The sequence below is a fragment of the Protopterus annectens genome, chromosome 10.part0, assembly GCF_019279795.1.
Source record: "Protopterus annectens isolate FY-2018-M chromosome 10.part0, PAN1.0, whole genome shotgun sequence".
NCBI classification, from domain to species: domain Eukaryota; kingdom Metazoa; phylum Chordata; order Ceratodontiformes; family Protopteridae; genus Protopterus; species Protopterus annectens.
Window position 1 is genome coordinate 369,493,307 of NC_056744.1, and position 15,136 is coordinate 369,508,442.

Sequence of the window (15,136 nt, forward strand, 5' to 3'; positions counted from 1 at the left end):
GACACAAGTGTGGCACAGAGAGAGGAGTAGATATATGCAGGGAAAGAGAGGCAACAAGGATGTGACACAAGTGTGGCAGACAGAGAGAGAGTGAATTCAGGGAAAGAGGCAACAAGGATGTGACACAAGTGTGGTAGGCAGAGAGGAGTAGATATGCAGGAAAGAGAGGCAACAAGGATGTGACACAAGTGTGGTAGGCAGAGAGGAGTAGATACACAGGAAAGAGAGGCAACAAGGATGTGACACAAGTGTGGTAGGCAGAGAGAGGAGCAGGATACGAGGGAAAGACAGGCAACACGGATGTGACACAAGTGTGGCAGACAGAGAGGAGTAGATCGCAGGAAGAGAGGCAACAAGGATGTGACACAAGTGTGGTAGGCAGAGAGGGGAGTAGAGGAGTGGATATGCAGGGAAAGAGGCAACAAGGATGTGACACAAGTGTGGTAGGCAGAGAAGATACACAGGAAAGAGAGGCAACAAGGATGTGACACAGAGAGGCAACAAGGATGTGACACAAGTGTGGCAGACAGAGAGAGGGAAGACAGGCAACAAGGATGTGACACAAGTGTGGCAGACAGAGAGGAAGATCGCAGGGAAAGAGAGGCAACAAGGATGTGACACAAGTGGTAGGCAGAGTAGATACGCAGGTGGAAAGAGAGGCAACAAGGATGTGACACAAGTGTGGTAGGCAGAGAGGAGTAGATACACAGGAAAGAGGCAACAAGGATGTGACACAAGTGTGGTAGGCAGAGAGAGTGACAGTATAAGAGGGAAAGAGGCAACAAGGATGTGACACAAGTGTGGCAGACACAGAGAGGAGTAAAAGAGAGGCAACAAGGATGTGACACAAGTGTGGCAGACAGAGAGAAGAGTAGATATGCAGGGAAAGAGAGGCAACAAGGATGTGACACAAGTGTGGCAGACAGAGAGGAGGAGGGAAAGAGAGGCAACAATGGATGTGACACAAGTGTGGCAGACAGAGAAAGGATATCAGAGGGGAAGAAAGGCAACAAGGATGTGACACAAGTGTGGCAGACAGAGAGGAGTAGATGGAAGAGAGCAACAAGGATGTGACACAAGTGTGGCAGACAGAGAGAGGAGAGTCAGGGAAAGAGAGGCAACAAGGATGTCACACAAGTGTGGTAGGCAGAGGAGTGACACAGGAAAGAGGCAACAAGGATGTGACACAAGTGTGGCAGACAGAGAGAAGATGCGCGGGGAAGAGAGGCAACAAGGATGTGACACAAGTGTGGCAGACAGAGAGAGAGGGAAAAGAGAGGCAACAAGGATGTGACACAAGTGTGGCAGACAGAGAGAGTAGAGAAAGAGAGGCAACAAGGATGTGACACAAGTGTGGCAGACAGAGAGAGGAGTAGATACGCAGGGAAAGAGAGGCAACAAGGATGTGACACAAGTGTGGCAGACAGAGAGAGGAGTAGATACACAGGGAAACAGAGGGCAACAAGGATGTGACACAAGTGTGGTAGGCAGAGAGGAGTAAATTCACAGGGAAAGAGAGGCAACAAGGATGTGACACAAGTGTGGCAGACAGAGAGAGGAGTAGATACGCAGGGAAAGAGAGAGTAACAAGGATGTGACACAAGTGTGACAGACAGAGAGAGGAGAACGCGCAGGGAAAGAGAGGCAACAAGAATGTGACACAAGTGTGGCAGACACAGAGAGGAGTAGATACGCAGGGAAAGAGAGAGTAACAAGGATGTGACACAAGTCTGGCAGACAGAGAGAGGAGTAGATACGCAGGGAAAGAGAGGCAACAAGGATGTGACACAAGTGTGGTAGACAGAGAAAGGAGTAGATACGCAGGGAAATAGAGGGCAACAAGGATGTGACACAAGTGTGGTAGGCAGAGAGGAGTAGAACTTGAGGAAGAGAGGCAACAAGGATGTGACACAAGTGTGGTAGGCAGAGAGAGGAGTAGATACGCAGGGAAAGAGAGGCAACAAGGATGTGACACAAGTGTGGTAGACAGAGAGAGGAGTAGATACGCAGGGAAAGAGAGGCAACAAGGATGTGACACAAGTGTGGCAGACAGAGAGAGGAGTAAATTCGCATGGAAAGAGAGGCAACAAGGATGTGACACAAGTGTGGCAGACAGAGAGAGGAGTAGATATGCAGGGAAAGAGAGGCAACAAGGATGTGACACAAGTGTGGTAGGCAGGATAGGCAGAGAGGAGTAGATATGCAGGAAGAGAGGCAGCAAGGATGTGACACAAGTGTGGTAGGCAGAGAGAGGAGTAGATACACAGGGAAAGAGAGGCAACAAGGATTTGACACAAGTGTGGTAGGCAGAGAGAGGAGTAGATATGCAGGGAAAGAGAGGCAACAAGGATGTGACACAAGTGTGGTAGCCAGAGAGAGGAGTAGATACACAGGAAAGAGGGCAACAAGGATGTGACACAAGTGTGGCAGACAGAGAGAAGAGGCAACAATGGATGTGACACAAGTGTGGCAGACAGAGAGGAGTGAATGGGAAGAGAGGCAACAAGGATGTGACACAAGTGTGGCAGACAGAGAGAGGAGTAGATCGAGGGAAAGAGAGGCAACAAGGATGTGACACAAGTGTGGCAGACAGAGAGAGGAGTAGATACGCAGGGAAAGAGAGGCAACAAGGATGTCACACAAGTGTGGTAGGCAGAGAGAGGAGTATGTACACAGGGAAAGAGAGGCAACAAGGATGTGACACAAGTGTGGCAGACAGAGAGAGAAGTAGATACACAGGGAAAGAGAGGCAACAAGGATGTGACACAAGTGTGGCAGACAGAGAGAGTGATACGCAGAATCACTTGAAAGAGAGGGCAACAAGGATGTGACACAAGTGTGGCAGACAGAGAGAGGAGTAGATACGCAGGGAAAGAGAGGCAACAAGGATGTGACACAAGTGTGGCAGACAGAGGAGTAAATTCACAGGGAAAGAGAGGCAACAAGGATGTGAAACAAGTGTGGCAGACAGAGAGAGGAGTAGATACGCAGGGAAAGAGAGAGTAACAAGGATGTGACACAAGTGTGGCAGACAGAGAGAGGAGTAGATACGCAGGGAAAGAGAGGCAACAAGAATGTGACACAAGTGTGGCAGACACAGAGAGGAGTAGATACGCAGGGAAAGAGAGAGTAACAAGGATGTGACACAAGTCTGGCAGACAGAGAGAGGAGTAGATACGCAGGGAAAGAGAGGCAACAAGGATGTGACACAAGTGTGGTAGACAGAGAAAGGAGTAGATAGAGGCAACAAGGATGTGACACAAGTGTGGTAGACAGAGAAAGGAGTAGATATGCGGGAAAGAGAGGCAACAAGGATGTGACACAAGTGGCAGACAGAGAGGAGTAGATATGCAGGGAAAGAGGTAACAAGGATGTGACACAAGTGTGGCAGACAGAGAGAGGAGTAGATGGAAAGAGAGGCAACAAGGATGTGACACAAGTTGGCAGAAAGGCAGAGAGGAGTAGATATGCAGGAAAGAGAGGCAACAAGGATGTGACACAAGTGTGGCAGGCAGAGAGGGGAGTCAGAGTAGAGTACCTGCACGGGGAAGAGGCAACAAGGATGTGACACAAGTGTGGCAGAGAGAGGAGTAGATCGCAGGGAAAGAGAGGCAACAAGGATGTGACACAAGTGTGGCAGACAGAGAGGAGTAGATATGCAGGGAAAGAGAGGCAACAAGGATGTGACACAAGTGTGGCAGACAGAGAGAGGAGTAGATACGCAGGGAAAGAGAGGCAACAAGGATGTGACACAAGTGTGGCAGACAGAGAGAGGAGTAGATACGCAGGGAAAGAGAGGCAACAAGGATGTGACACAAGTGTGGCAGACAGAGAGAGGAGTAGATCATGAGGGAAAGAGAGGCAACAAGGATGTGACACAAGTGTGGCAGACAGAGAGGAGTAGATCACGAGGGAAAGAGAGGCAACAAGGATGTGACACAAGTGTGGCAGACAGAGAGAGGAGTAGATACACAGGGAAAGAGAGGCAACAAGGATGTGACACAAGTGTAGCAGAGTAAGGAGAAGCAGATGATCATGAAAGGGAAACAGACAAGATGTGACACACAAGTGTGAACAGGAGAGGTAGATACGCAGGGAAAGAGAGAGTAACAAGGATGTGACACAAGTGCAGATGGAATGTGAGGAAAAACGGGAGAAATTTCTCGATACAATCACTGAACAGGCTATAGGGGAGGTGCTTAACAAGAGTGATATAACAGGAGCTTCATCAGCTAAAACTATTAACTCTGTCTGCTGTCTGAAGTGTAGTTGATTTTATGAGGATCTCTTTCCTTATTGGCTGGAGAAGGTGTACTCTTGGCTGTCTAAATAGTCATCAGATGCTATTTGCTTTTGTAAACATTCCTAATTAAAACTGACCAGTAACACATATATTCATCATATGACTGAAATGGGTAGTATGTCATTTTTGTGTTCTGAACATTCAGAATTTTATATTTTTTTGCTCTGTTCTGCTGCAAGTGTTTGCATTTTTTGTGTTGTTTTGCTTTATAAGGGTCTGTAGTTTGAGAAATGGTAATAACGTTCTGTAATGCATGAACAGAGTTGGCCCTTACTTTAGTTAAGGGTAAAGGAGTGTAGCAGGAAATACTTGGTGCACCTTGCTATTTCTCTGTTTTATAGTTTTATAGGTCCTCTTATGTTGACCATCTTTGTGAACATTTGCATAGCTCTTCCTACTGTTGATGTTTGTGAACATTCTCATAGCTCCTCCTATTGTTGCCCATGTTTGTGAACATTCTATTCCTCACACCCAGGTCATTCTGCAGAGCTGGAGCAGCTGAGAGAGAGCCTGATGTCTGCTCGATCGAAGATGAAGAATTTAGAGGTAGAGCTGGAAAAGTGCCAGGAAGAGAATAGGAGAGTGCAGGCTGATATGAGAGAGAAGCAGCAGGAAGTTGTCCAACTGCGAGAAGAACGTCAGCATTGTCAGGAGAACAACAACAGGTATAACAATGTTACATTTTTTTAATCAGTTACTTCTCCAGAATGTGAAATCTAAGAACTGTAACATTTATAATAATCACTGGGATGCTGCAAACAATGTAGCTGCTATGGATGTGTTGCCAGCCTCCGTGAGGTGTTTACTGTAGCTGTCAAGTACTGCAAGTGAGTCTGTGTGAAAGTTTACCCAAGGCATTTGACATGTCATTTTTCTTAATTGCATAGCTGTGCTAATAGATATGTTGTCTAAGAGCACAATCAGTTTTACCAATGTAGAAACAGGTACAAGTGGGACATGTTGCTAAGTAAACAACTCCTTTACTCCCACAACTATATTTTCCCCAGTAGGGTATAACCCTGGAATAAGATACATCTATCACACTGGTGCTGTCCAAAATAAATCTACATTGGAAGCGTATTCCACATTTTTTCATACTCTTCTGCACTTTTACTATCCAAAACATTAGCATTAGAAAAATTCTCCAGAAATCCTCTCGTATTCCTACCATGCTTGTACAGAAACTTGGGTTCAGTTCTTAGCCTGTTTGCAACAGGGGCAGACCCTAATACAAGTTTCCATTTTTTGTTACTGCTTTTTTTTAATTTCATTAGCCCCTTGACCAAAAGGTAGGTAAAGCCATAGCTTAAAAAAAAATCCTTGCACTCATCAAATCTGTGGACCTTAAAATGGGTTGAAAATCAGTCTTCCCTCTAGAAATCAGCTGTTGAATTGCCTTATTCACCATAAAATCTGGGTATCCCCTTTCTGTGAACATTCTTCTCAGTTTTTGACATTCATTCACAAACTGGCCGCCTTCAGACACAATCCATGAACGTCTCATAACTTGTCCTTTGATCAAACCTCTTTTCTGCCACATATGGTGTTTACTGGTAAAATGTAAATAAACTATTACAAAATGTATTTTTTAATAATTAACTCATGTCTACCAGAAACAATGTTTTTATAAATATGTACTTCTAAAAAAAAATCAATACATCTATCATGAATAGTTGTTACAAACTTAAGAAATTCACCAGTAGAATTTTTTAAATCATAAAAGCTTGTCATATTCATTCCTGATACTTAACCAAAGTATAAAGATGTCATCAGGCTGTCTTGTATATAAAGCAATTTTAGACGAATAATAACCTTGGATAATGTAGGACTTTTTCCCACCACCACAAAACTGTATTGGCAAAGACTGCCCATCACTACTACTGCAATTTGTTGGTAATACTTGAGACAAAAATATATACAAGTATTTTTGTCTCAAGTCACCTTGTACGTATTTTCATAAGTATGTGATATATCTACATACACGAAGGCTAGCGATATTCATTTTTTCCATAAGGTTGAGTTATAGAAAAAATGTGAATAGCTTCTATGGCATCCCTTAATATATAAATATTTTTTTGTTTTAAGTTATTTCATAAATATTTCTATAAGCATGCATTATAGATGTGAAGGTTAAGGCGATCTAATTTGTCTCCCATAAGGTTGAGCTATAAGTAAAAAGTGACAATAATGTTTTAATTGTGATACAAATATGTTGAAAATAATCAAAAAGCTCCTTCATAACAATATAACTTTAAGAACGAAGTGATGCAACGATTGTTATTGGTTGAAATTCGTTTGAATTCCTATATATAAAGGAAACTTATTAGCATAAAACTGTTTTTGATCTGAAGAAGCTTTTTAGCGAAAGCGCTTATCATTTGTGCAACAATAAATTTTATTGATTTTATATACATCGAGACTTTGCCTGGATGCTTCGCCCACAATTTTAGTTTTAATGTTTTATAAATATACACATCAAAAAATCTCTCTCTATATTTTATATATATATATATATATATATATATATATATATATATATATATATATTTATATATATATATATAAAATTATGTAGTGGTGAGAAAAGTCCCATATAGTACTATATTTTTTGCTCAGCCTTAAGTGAGTAGCAGCTTGGTCTGTAGTTTGTGACTTTTTAAATATCACTACTGAATCTTTAAATTTGCATTTTTCTTATATTTCTAATTCCATGACTTTGTTGTGGATTTAACATTGAAGGTTGATAGTGGCAAATGTTTTAAGACATGCATTCATTGTGAAAAGGTTGCTTGCAATTCCTACCCTGAATATCAAGTTAGGCACCCTTCCTCTATTAAAAACGTGTTGTTAAATTGCAGATGGTGTATACTAGTAGGTTAACTCTAGACAATGAAGATTTAATGAAAAAAATTCAGACTTTAAAAAGGAAATTTAGAAACAAGGGATGTTCTTCGTGTTTCACAGTTGCAGTCATTACATTTGGGTTTTCTGCTTACAGGTAGCCCTCAGTCGGCCTGTTTAACAAAGTCTTGGGTCCTGCATCAGTTGGTGTCCCTTCTTCCGTGATGTCAGGTCATCAGGGGTATAAAACATGTAGCCGATACCATTACATCAGTCTTTCTTGCCGTGCAGTGCCCGAAGCAGAAGCAGTTTGCAAGTGCTGGTTGGCCGACTCCTGAAATTTTCATTTTCAAGTTTCAGAACCGAAGTCTTGAACTAAAGCTAAGTACCCCGTTGGGGAAACTTTTTCTTGCTCCTTACCGATGTCCATAAAAGTTATAATTGCATTGCTTGTAGAAAGCAAATACCTCATAAAGATTTTCATTCATACTGTATTCCTTGCTTAGACCCTGACCATGACATACCTTGCTGTCGGTTTTGTGCTTTATTTAATCAGCGTACTATCTGTCGTCTGTATATTTTCGCCTCTAAATATTTTGGTTATCGGTTTAATTATCCAGAAATGTCATCAGTTAGCTATCCGACTATACTGGAATTCCAAAAAAACACAAAGATAAAGACAGAGACAGGCCGCCGAGGTCCAAAACTGCCGGCGACGCTTCTCCTATGCCAGTCACCAGTACTCAGTGAGGTGCTTTCGCAGCCCTTGATACCTGCTACTTCTGATTCGTAGGCCTCTACTGAGACCTATTCGGAGTCAGGTATGCCGCAAGATACTTCAACTATGGAACCCGCGGATGTCTCTACCTTGGATGGGGCTGGAGCCGCAGTGCAGGCACTGGCTTCTGAGGGTGTATTCAGGCCTACGGATTTACATATTAAACCAACGCCTCCTTCTTCTCTTAGGCCTAAATCTCGAACCATGCCTAAAAAAACGACAGCCAGGCCATGTGCTCAGGCCTCTATGCCTAAAAAACAAATTAGAATGGCTGAAGCTCTAATAACTCTAATCAGGGGTAGCCAAACCCCCCCTTTCTAAGAGGTCTAGGACTGAAGTGATTTATGAATCTTCTGACCAGGACTCTGTTTTTTCTGATTCTTCTGATGATCTGGATTTGCCCTTATCTACGTATGAGGTTTCTGATGCAGAGGACTCCATTCCCTCTGCTTCCCCTCCAGAGGATTTTTCTGTTGGGGAAACCTTACATACTCTAAGGGAGCATTTCCACTGGGAAAGCCAGGATTTTTCTGATTCAAAAAAGAGGCTTAGGGATGTCTTACTCCTACTTCAGCATAGGCTTTTAGCTATTCCTCCTGTACTAGACATTGTTAATGATGCTTTTTCGGAATCTAGTTTGGCCCCGATCCCTTGCCTCCTGCTCCCAGAAAACCAGACAGACACTACAGTGTTCCTGAGTCACAAAAGTTTCTTTTTAAAAATCATATTGCGGATCCAGAGACTATTTCACAGGGGCCTAAGAGCATTAAGGCTTCTACTGCTAAAAATCCTACCCCTTCTGATACAGACTCCAGGGCGACCTTGGCCATTAGGGCTTTAAACTGCCAGTTTCATATGTTAAAGTATCAGCAACATGTTATTGGATTGCTTAAACAGAAAATGATGTTGATTCCTGACTGTGTGGAAAGTAAAGAATTACATTATTTAATGCATTCTGCTGAACAGGTTGGAAAACGTATTTTGCAATGTGGTTTTGATTCATTAGAGGCCTCTTGCAGTGCCGCTGTTACTGGGTCTTTGCTCAGAAGGCATGCTTGGCTTAAGGAGCAATCTTTGCCTGATCATGTTAAAGCTAAATTGTTGGATGCTCCCTGAAATCAGGACCGCCTGTTTGGCAACAAGGCTGAGGAAGTTCTTTAAAAGATGGAAGATAAAGCTAAATCTATGCAAACTATTAAAGATTTCTTACAAGTTCAGCCTCCTAGATTTAGTAGGCACTGGCCTTCTAAGAATTGGTCCTTTCCAGCCCCTTCCAGGTCTTCTTAAGCCAAACCCAAACACAGCAAAAACCCCAGGTTTCAGTCCCAGGGGACACACAGGACTAAGCAGTGGGGAGCCTCCACTTCCAAATCTGGGAGTAATAAGACTCACCCCATGGTAAACTGTCCCAATGACTTCCTTTTAAAATTTCCAAGCACTTATCAACTGGCTGGCCCTTTGGGGGGAAAGATTGCTCTTCATGCAAAGAACTGGGAACTCATTACTCAGGACAAATGGGTTTTAAATATAGTGTCCCAGGGATACAGATTTCACTTCCATATGTTGCCAACACCAAGCGGGTGGCTGGACCTATCCCCAAATCAGTGGGCAGAGGCCCAAAAACAAGTACTTTCTCTCTTAAGCATGGGGGATATTCAACTGGTGCCAGAAGAGGAAAAGGGACAAGGCTTTTATTCGAGACTTTTCCTGGTACCCAGAAAAGACAATTCTTGGCATCCTATCCTGGACCTGTCTACTCTAAACACCTTTTTAGAGGTTCCAGAATTCAAGATGCTGACTCTTCAACAATTACTTCCTATGCTAGGCAAAGATGCCTGGTTGGCAACACTGGATTTAAAGGAAGCCTACCTGCACATCCCAATCAGGGAATCTTGCAGAAGATACCTACGCTTCAAAGCAGGCTACCCGCACTATCAGATATTCATCATGTTACCCTGCTGCAGTCATCACACTTGGGTTATCCTGCCGTCAGGCGGTCCCGCAGTCGGCCCGAGTTCCAAAGTCTTGGTCTGGCGTCGGTTGCTGTCGTTTCTTCCCTGACATCAGTGCGCCAGGGGTATATAAGAGGCATCTGATGCCATTTTCTTTAGTCTTTCTTGCCGCGCAGTGCCCGAAGCAGAAGCAGTTCGCAAGTCCGGTCGGCCGACACCTGAGATTTTCAAATCGAATTTCAGTCCGAAGTCTTCAATAAAGCTAAGTACCCCATTGAGGAACCTTTACTTGCCTCAGTCTGATGTCAGAAAAAGTTAACAATTGCATTTCTTGTGGGAAGCAAATACCTCATAAGAACTTCCATTCTTATTCTTATTGTATTCCTTGCCTAGGCCCAGACCACGATGTCACAGGTTGTCGGTTTTGTGCTAGGTTTAATAAACGAACTATCAAACGCCGTTTTGACTTCGCACGACATTAGTTTGGTAGGAAATTTAATTATATCATGCTGTTGGAGCAACTGACGACCGGCATGCATAAAAAACACAAGGATAAGGACAGGCAGCCTAGGAACAAGCCAGACTCTGAGGCCTCTGCTGGGCCTGTCGCCGGCTCTCCGGTTTTCAGTGAGGTGCCTACGCAGCCCCTGCCGACTGCAGAATTGGAACCCCAGACAGCTGCAGATTCTCAAGCAGAGTGTACTAGGCCGTCGCAGCCATCTTCATTAGGCCCTTCCGACACCGGAACAGAAGGAGATCCCGGTGCAGTAAAAACACCTTCGGTTGCAGAAGGTGTCTTCAGACCGACTACACTCACCATTAAATCTTATTTTAAGCTTAAAACTCCATTAAAACCAAAAATGACTGTACATCAGTCTACAGTTCAAGGCCCCATGCCTAAGAAACAGATGCTTAAGATGGCTGAAGATTTGATTACTATAATCAGGGGGTTCCCATCCCCCTCCAGATAAAAGACCAAGACAAGAGGAGGATTATGCTTCCTCTGACCAGGTTTCTATTTCCTCATATTCTTCTGAGGAACAGGATTACACTTTTCCCCCTTATGAAGACTCTGATGCTGAAGACTCTATTCCCTCAGCATCTCCCCCTGAAGACTACTCCTTTGGGGAAACTTTACATACCATGAGGGAACATTTGCACTGGGAAGGCCAGGACTACTCTGATTCTAAGAAAAGACTCAGAGAGTTCCTTTTACTACCCCAGCACAGACCACTTGTTATCCCTCCAGTTTTAGACATTGTGGATGATGTTTACTTGGAGTCTAGTCTAAATCCAGACTTTCTACCTCCTGCTCCAGCCAAACCAGACAGATACTACAGAATACCTGACTCCCACAAATTCCTTTATAAAAGCCCTGTGGCTGACCCAGAAACAATTTCCCAGGGTCCCAAAGGGGCTAAAGCTTCTATGGCTAAAAATCCTGTGCCCTCTGAAAGGGATTCCAGAGCCCTAGATAGATGGGGTAAGAAGATAAACACCTCAGCTACTCTGGCTATGAGAGCATTAAATTGTCAGTTTCACATGCTGAAATATCAGCAATTCCTAATGTCTCAATTAAAACAAAAAATGAGCACTCATTCTGAACAGTCTGAATTCAGGGAAATGCAGGATCTGTTGCATGCAGCTGAACAGGTGGGCAAACATACTTTACAATGTGGATTTGATTCATTGGAAGCTTCCTGTAGAGCAGCTGTTACTGGGTCTGTCATACATAGACATCTTGGTTAAAAGAACAAACCCTACCGGATCATGTTAAAGCAAAATTATTGGATGCACCTTTACAGCAGGATGTATTATTTGGTGTCAAAGCAGAAGAGGTTTTAAAGAAAATGGAGGATAAGGCAAAGTCTTTGCAGACGGTCAATGACTTTTTACAGGTACAACCCCCTCGTTTCAGCAGAAATTGGCCAACAAAAAACAGGTCCTTTCCAGCTTCTGACAGATCACAGAGGGGCAAATACAGACGCCCAAGGGGCAGAGGTCAGTCACAATGCCCTTACAAACCTCGCCAATGGGGTACTGCTACACAGAAAGGAGAAGACAAGCCCCAAGCTAGCAGAAGACAAACACAATGACTCAATCCTCAAACTACCAAGCAAATCTCTCTTGGCAGCTCCCTTGGGAGGAAAATTAGCACTTTTTGCAGACAACTGGCACATCATCACCAAAGACAAATGGGTCCTAAACATTGTCTCACAAGGATACAGATTCCACTTTCATACCTTGCCAAGGATAAAAGGAATGCCAAACCTGCCACCAAATCAATGGGCAGAGGCACAAAAACAAATTACAGCTCTCATGGACATGAGAGCCATTCAACAGGTTCCTACACAGGAGCAAGGGCAAGGATTTTACTCCATACTCTTTCTAGTCCCAGAAAAGACAAAGCATGGAGACCCATTCTGGATCTTTCAGTTCTGAACACCTATCTGCAAGTACCAAAATTCAAGACGCTAACACTACAGCAGCTTCTTCCCATGCTGGGCAAGAATGCTTGGCTAGTAATGTTGGACCTCAAGGAGGCATACCTGCATGTCCCTATCAGGCAAAATTGCAGAAGATACCTCCGCTTCATTGCAAGTTCAACCCATTATCAATTCTCTGCACCGCCCTTTGGCTTATTTACTGTGCCCAGGGTCTTCACAAAATGCCTGGCACCAGTAATTGCATACTGCAGACAAAGAGGAATTCAAATATACCCATACCTGGATGACTGCCTTATTCAAGCAGAAAGCAAGGACATTCTTTTAAAGTATCTGGCATTTGTCAAACACCTTCTAAGTTGCCTAGGGTACACAGTAAATGAAAAGAAATCAAAACTAGTGCCCTCCCAAAACATAATTTTCCTGGGTGTCAGCTTGAATACATCGGCCCAAATGGCTTATCTCACGCCAGACAAGCAACAACAGCTCACTCAATACTTCAAAATAATGGCAACAAAGACCCAACTCCCTTGCAAGAACAATTCTGCAGGCCTTGGGATTCATGGCATCTTGCATACTACTAATACCATTTGCAAAACTGCATATGAGGAAATTACAATGGTACCTGAAAAGCATATGGACTCAGCACAGCCACAGCTTGGAAACAATGATACCACTCATTCCCTGCCTTCAACAGGAGTTTCTATGGTGGGCTCAGGCATGTCACCTCAACAAGGGTCAGCCTTTCACCTTACCCACAGCCAGGCAAACTATCACAACAGATGCATCGGACTATGCCTGGGGAGCACACATGGCAGGACAGTGCATTCAGGGCAAATGGACTACAGATCAAAGGCATCTGCATATCAATCAAAAAGAAATGCTAGCAGTACAGAATGCCCTAACAGCTTTCAAGGACCTCTTACAACCAGGACAACTAATAATAAAGACGGACAACACCACAGTAATGTGGTACATCAACAAGCAAGGGGACACACATTCCTACCCTCTATGCAGGCAAGCAATGACCTTGTGGAACACAGCATGGTCTTACCAGGTTCAATTACAAGCACAATTCCTGCCAGGAAAGAAAAACACATTGGCAGACGACCTAAGCAGAAACATCATGGATCCCCATGAGTGGAAACTAGATCCACAAGTATTTGCAATGATAACTCAAAGATGGGGATGCCCAGACATAGATCTGTTTGCCAACCCCCAAAACTACCAACTTCAAAAATTTTGCACAAGGACATTCCATCCACAAGCTTGGATAGTGGACGCCCTCTCATTCAGTTGGAAAACATTAACAGTGTATGCCTTTCCCCCACTGCCTCTTCTAGCAAAGGTACTGCTGAAAGTCAGATTAGAGAGGCCACAAATGATACTCATTGCACCAGACTGGCCACGCCAGCACTGGTATCCAATTCTAAGGAACATGGCCCACGGCCCATCATGGATTTTACCACAAATTCCTCACCTACTCACCCAGCGAGACAATCAGATTCTACACTGCCAGCTCAAGACTTTAAACCTGGCTGCATGGCAAATTACCTAAACAACCAGCCCACACCTCTATCCAAAGCTGTTATGGATGTCATTCTGGAGGCCAGAAGACCCAGCACCAGGAAAACCTGTTCAGACAAATGGAAAAGATTTTGTGCCTGGAACCAGACTAAAGGCCAAAATCCCCTTGATCCAAACATTCCTCAGATTCTACAATATTTAACTGAGATGTTGCACAAAGGACATTCCTTTTCATCTATTAAGATCCACGCCTCAGCAATTTCAGCTCATTACAACACGGATCCTCCTTTATTTTCACATCCACTCCTTAGACAGTTCCTCAGAGGGGCTAAGAACATAAGACCACCCAGGAGAGCACCAACACCTACTTGGGATCTCAACTTTGTTCTGGAAAAGCTTACACTGCCGCCCTTTGAACCAGCTTTTTCAGCTGATTTAAAATTTCTTTCATGGAAAACTGCCCTGCTACTAGCAATAACTTCAGCTAGAAGAGTCTCAGAGCTACAGGCACTAATGGCAGTGGAGCCTTTCCTCATTTTTCATCAGGACAGAGTCTCTCTACAAACTAACCCTTCCTTTATGCCAAAGGTGGTATCCAGTGTGGCCCTAAACCAAACCATTCATTTGCCCACCTTTTTCCCAAATCCCCAGAACAAAGGAGAAAGACTCCTGCACTCTTTGGACATTCACAGGCAATTACATTACTACTTGGATAAAACTAAGGCTTTCAGAAAATCTGACCAGCTCTTTGTAGCCTATGCTACAGGATCACAAGGAAAAGCTATCTCAAAACAGACCATTGCAAAATGGATAGGACATTGCATATGTTTCTGCTACACGCATCATGGGAAACCGGTACCTGCTAACATTAGGTCCCACTCCACCAGGGCTACAGCTACATCTGCAGCCTTTCTCAGGGGGGTGCCAACCAAGGATATTCTGGAAGCTGCAACTTGGAGTTCAGTGCACACCTTCACCAAACACTATCACTTACCTCTATATTCTAAGACTAGAGCTGGTTTTGCCACTGCAGTTTTGTAGGGCCTACTAGCTTCTTCTAACTCTGTTTAACTCCACCACCCATCCTTAGCTTTGGGATTCAACCCAAGTGTGATGACTGCAGCAGGGTTACACGATGAACATAGTACAGTTTTGTACCTACCATAAATGTAGATGTTCGAGTGTTCACCCTGCTGCAGTCCAGGTTACCCTCCCTCCATCCCCTCTGAACTAGCTGAACTTATCTATACCACTCTATCCTATACAACCTCTGTGGTGTATTTGCTTGTGC

General features: G+C 43.8%; 1 protein-coding gene across 7 annotated transcripts in view; it reads left to right on the top strand.

The window, feature by feature from the left end:
• The window catches only part of LOC122813133 (phosphodiesterase 4D interacting protein), a 1,898,306-nt gene that overhangs the window by 1,738,717 nt on the left and 144,453 nt on the right, over nucleotides 1-15,136 (top strand). For all 7 annotated transcript variants that reach the window (XM_044085281.1, XM_044085280.1, XM_044085276.1 and 4 more), the window contains one exon: nucleotides 4,779-4,968. In XM_044085281.1, the coding sequence (XP_043941216.1) occupies nucleotides 4,779-4,968 (190 nt within the window). The remainder of the gene's footprint in view (nucleotides 1-4,778; nucleotides 4,969-15,136) is intronic.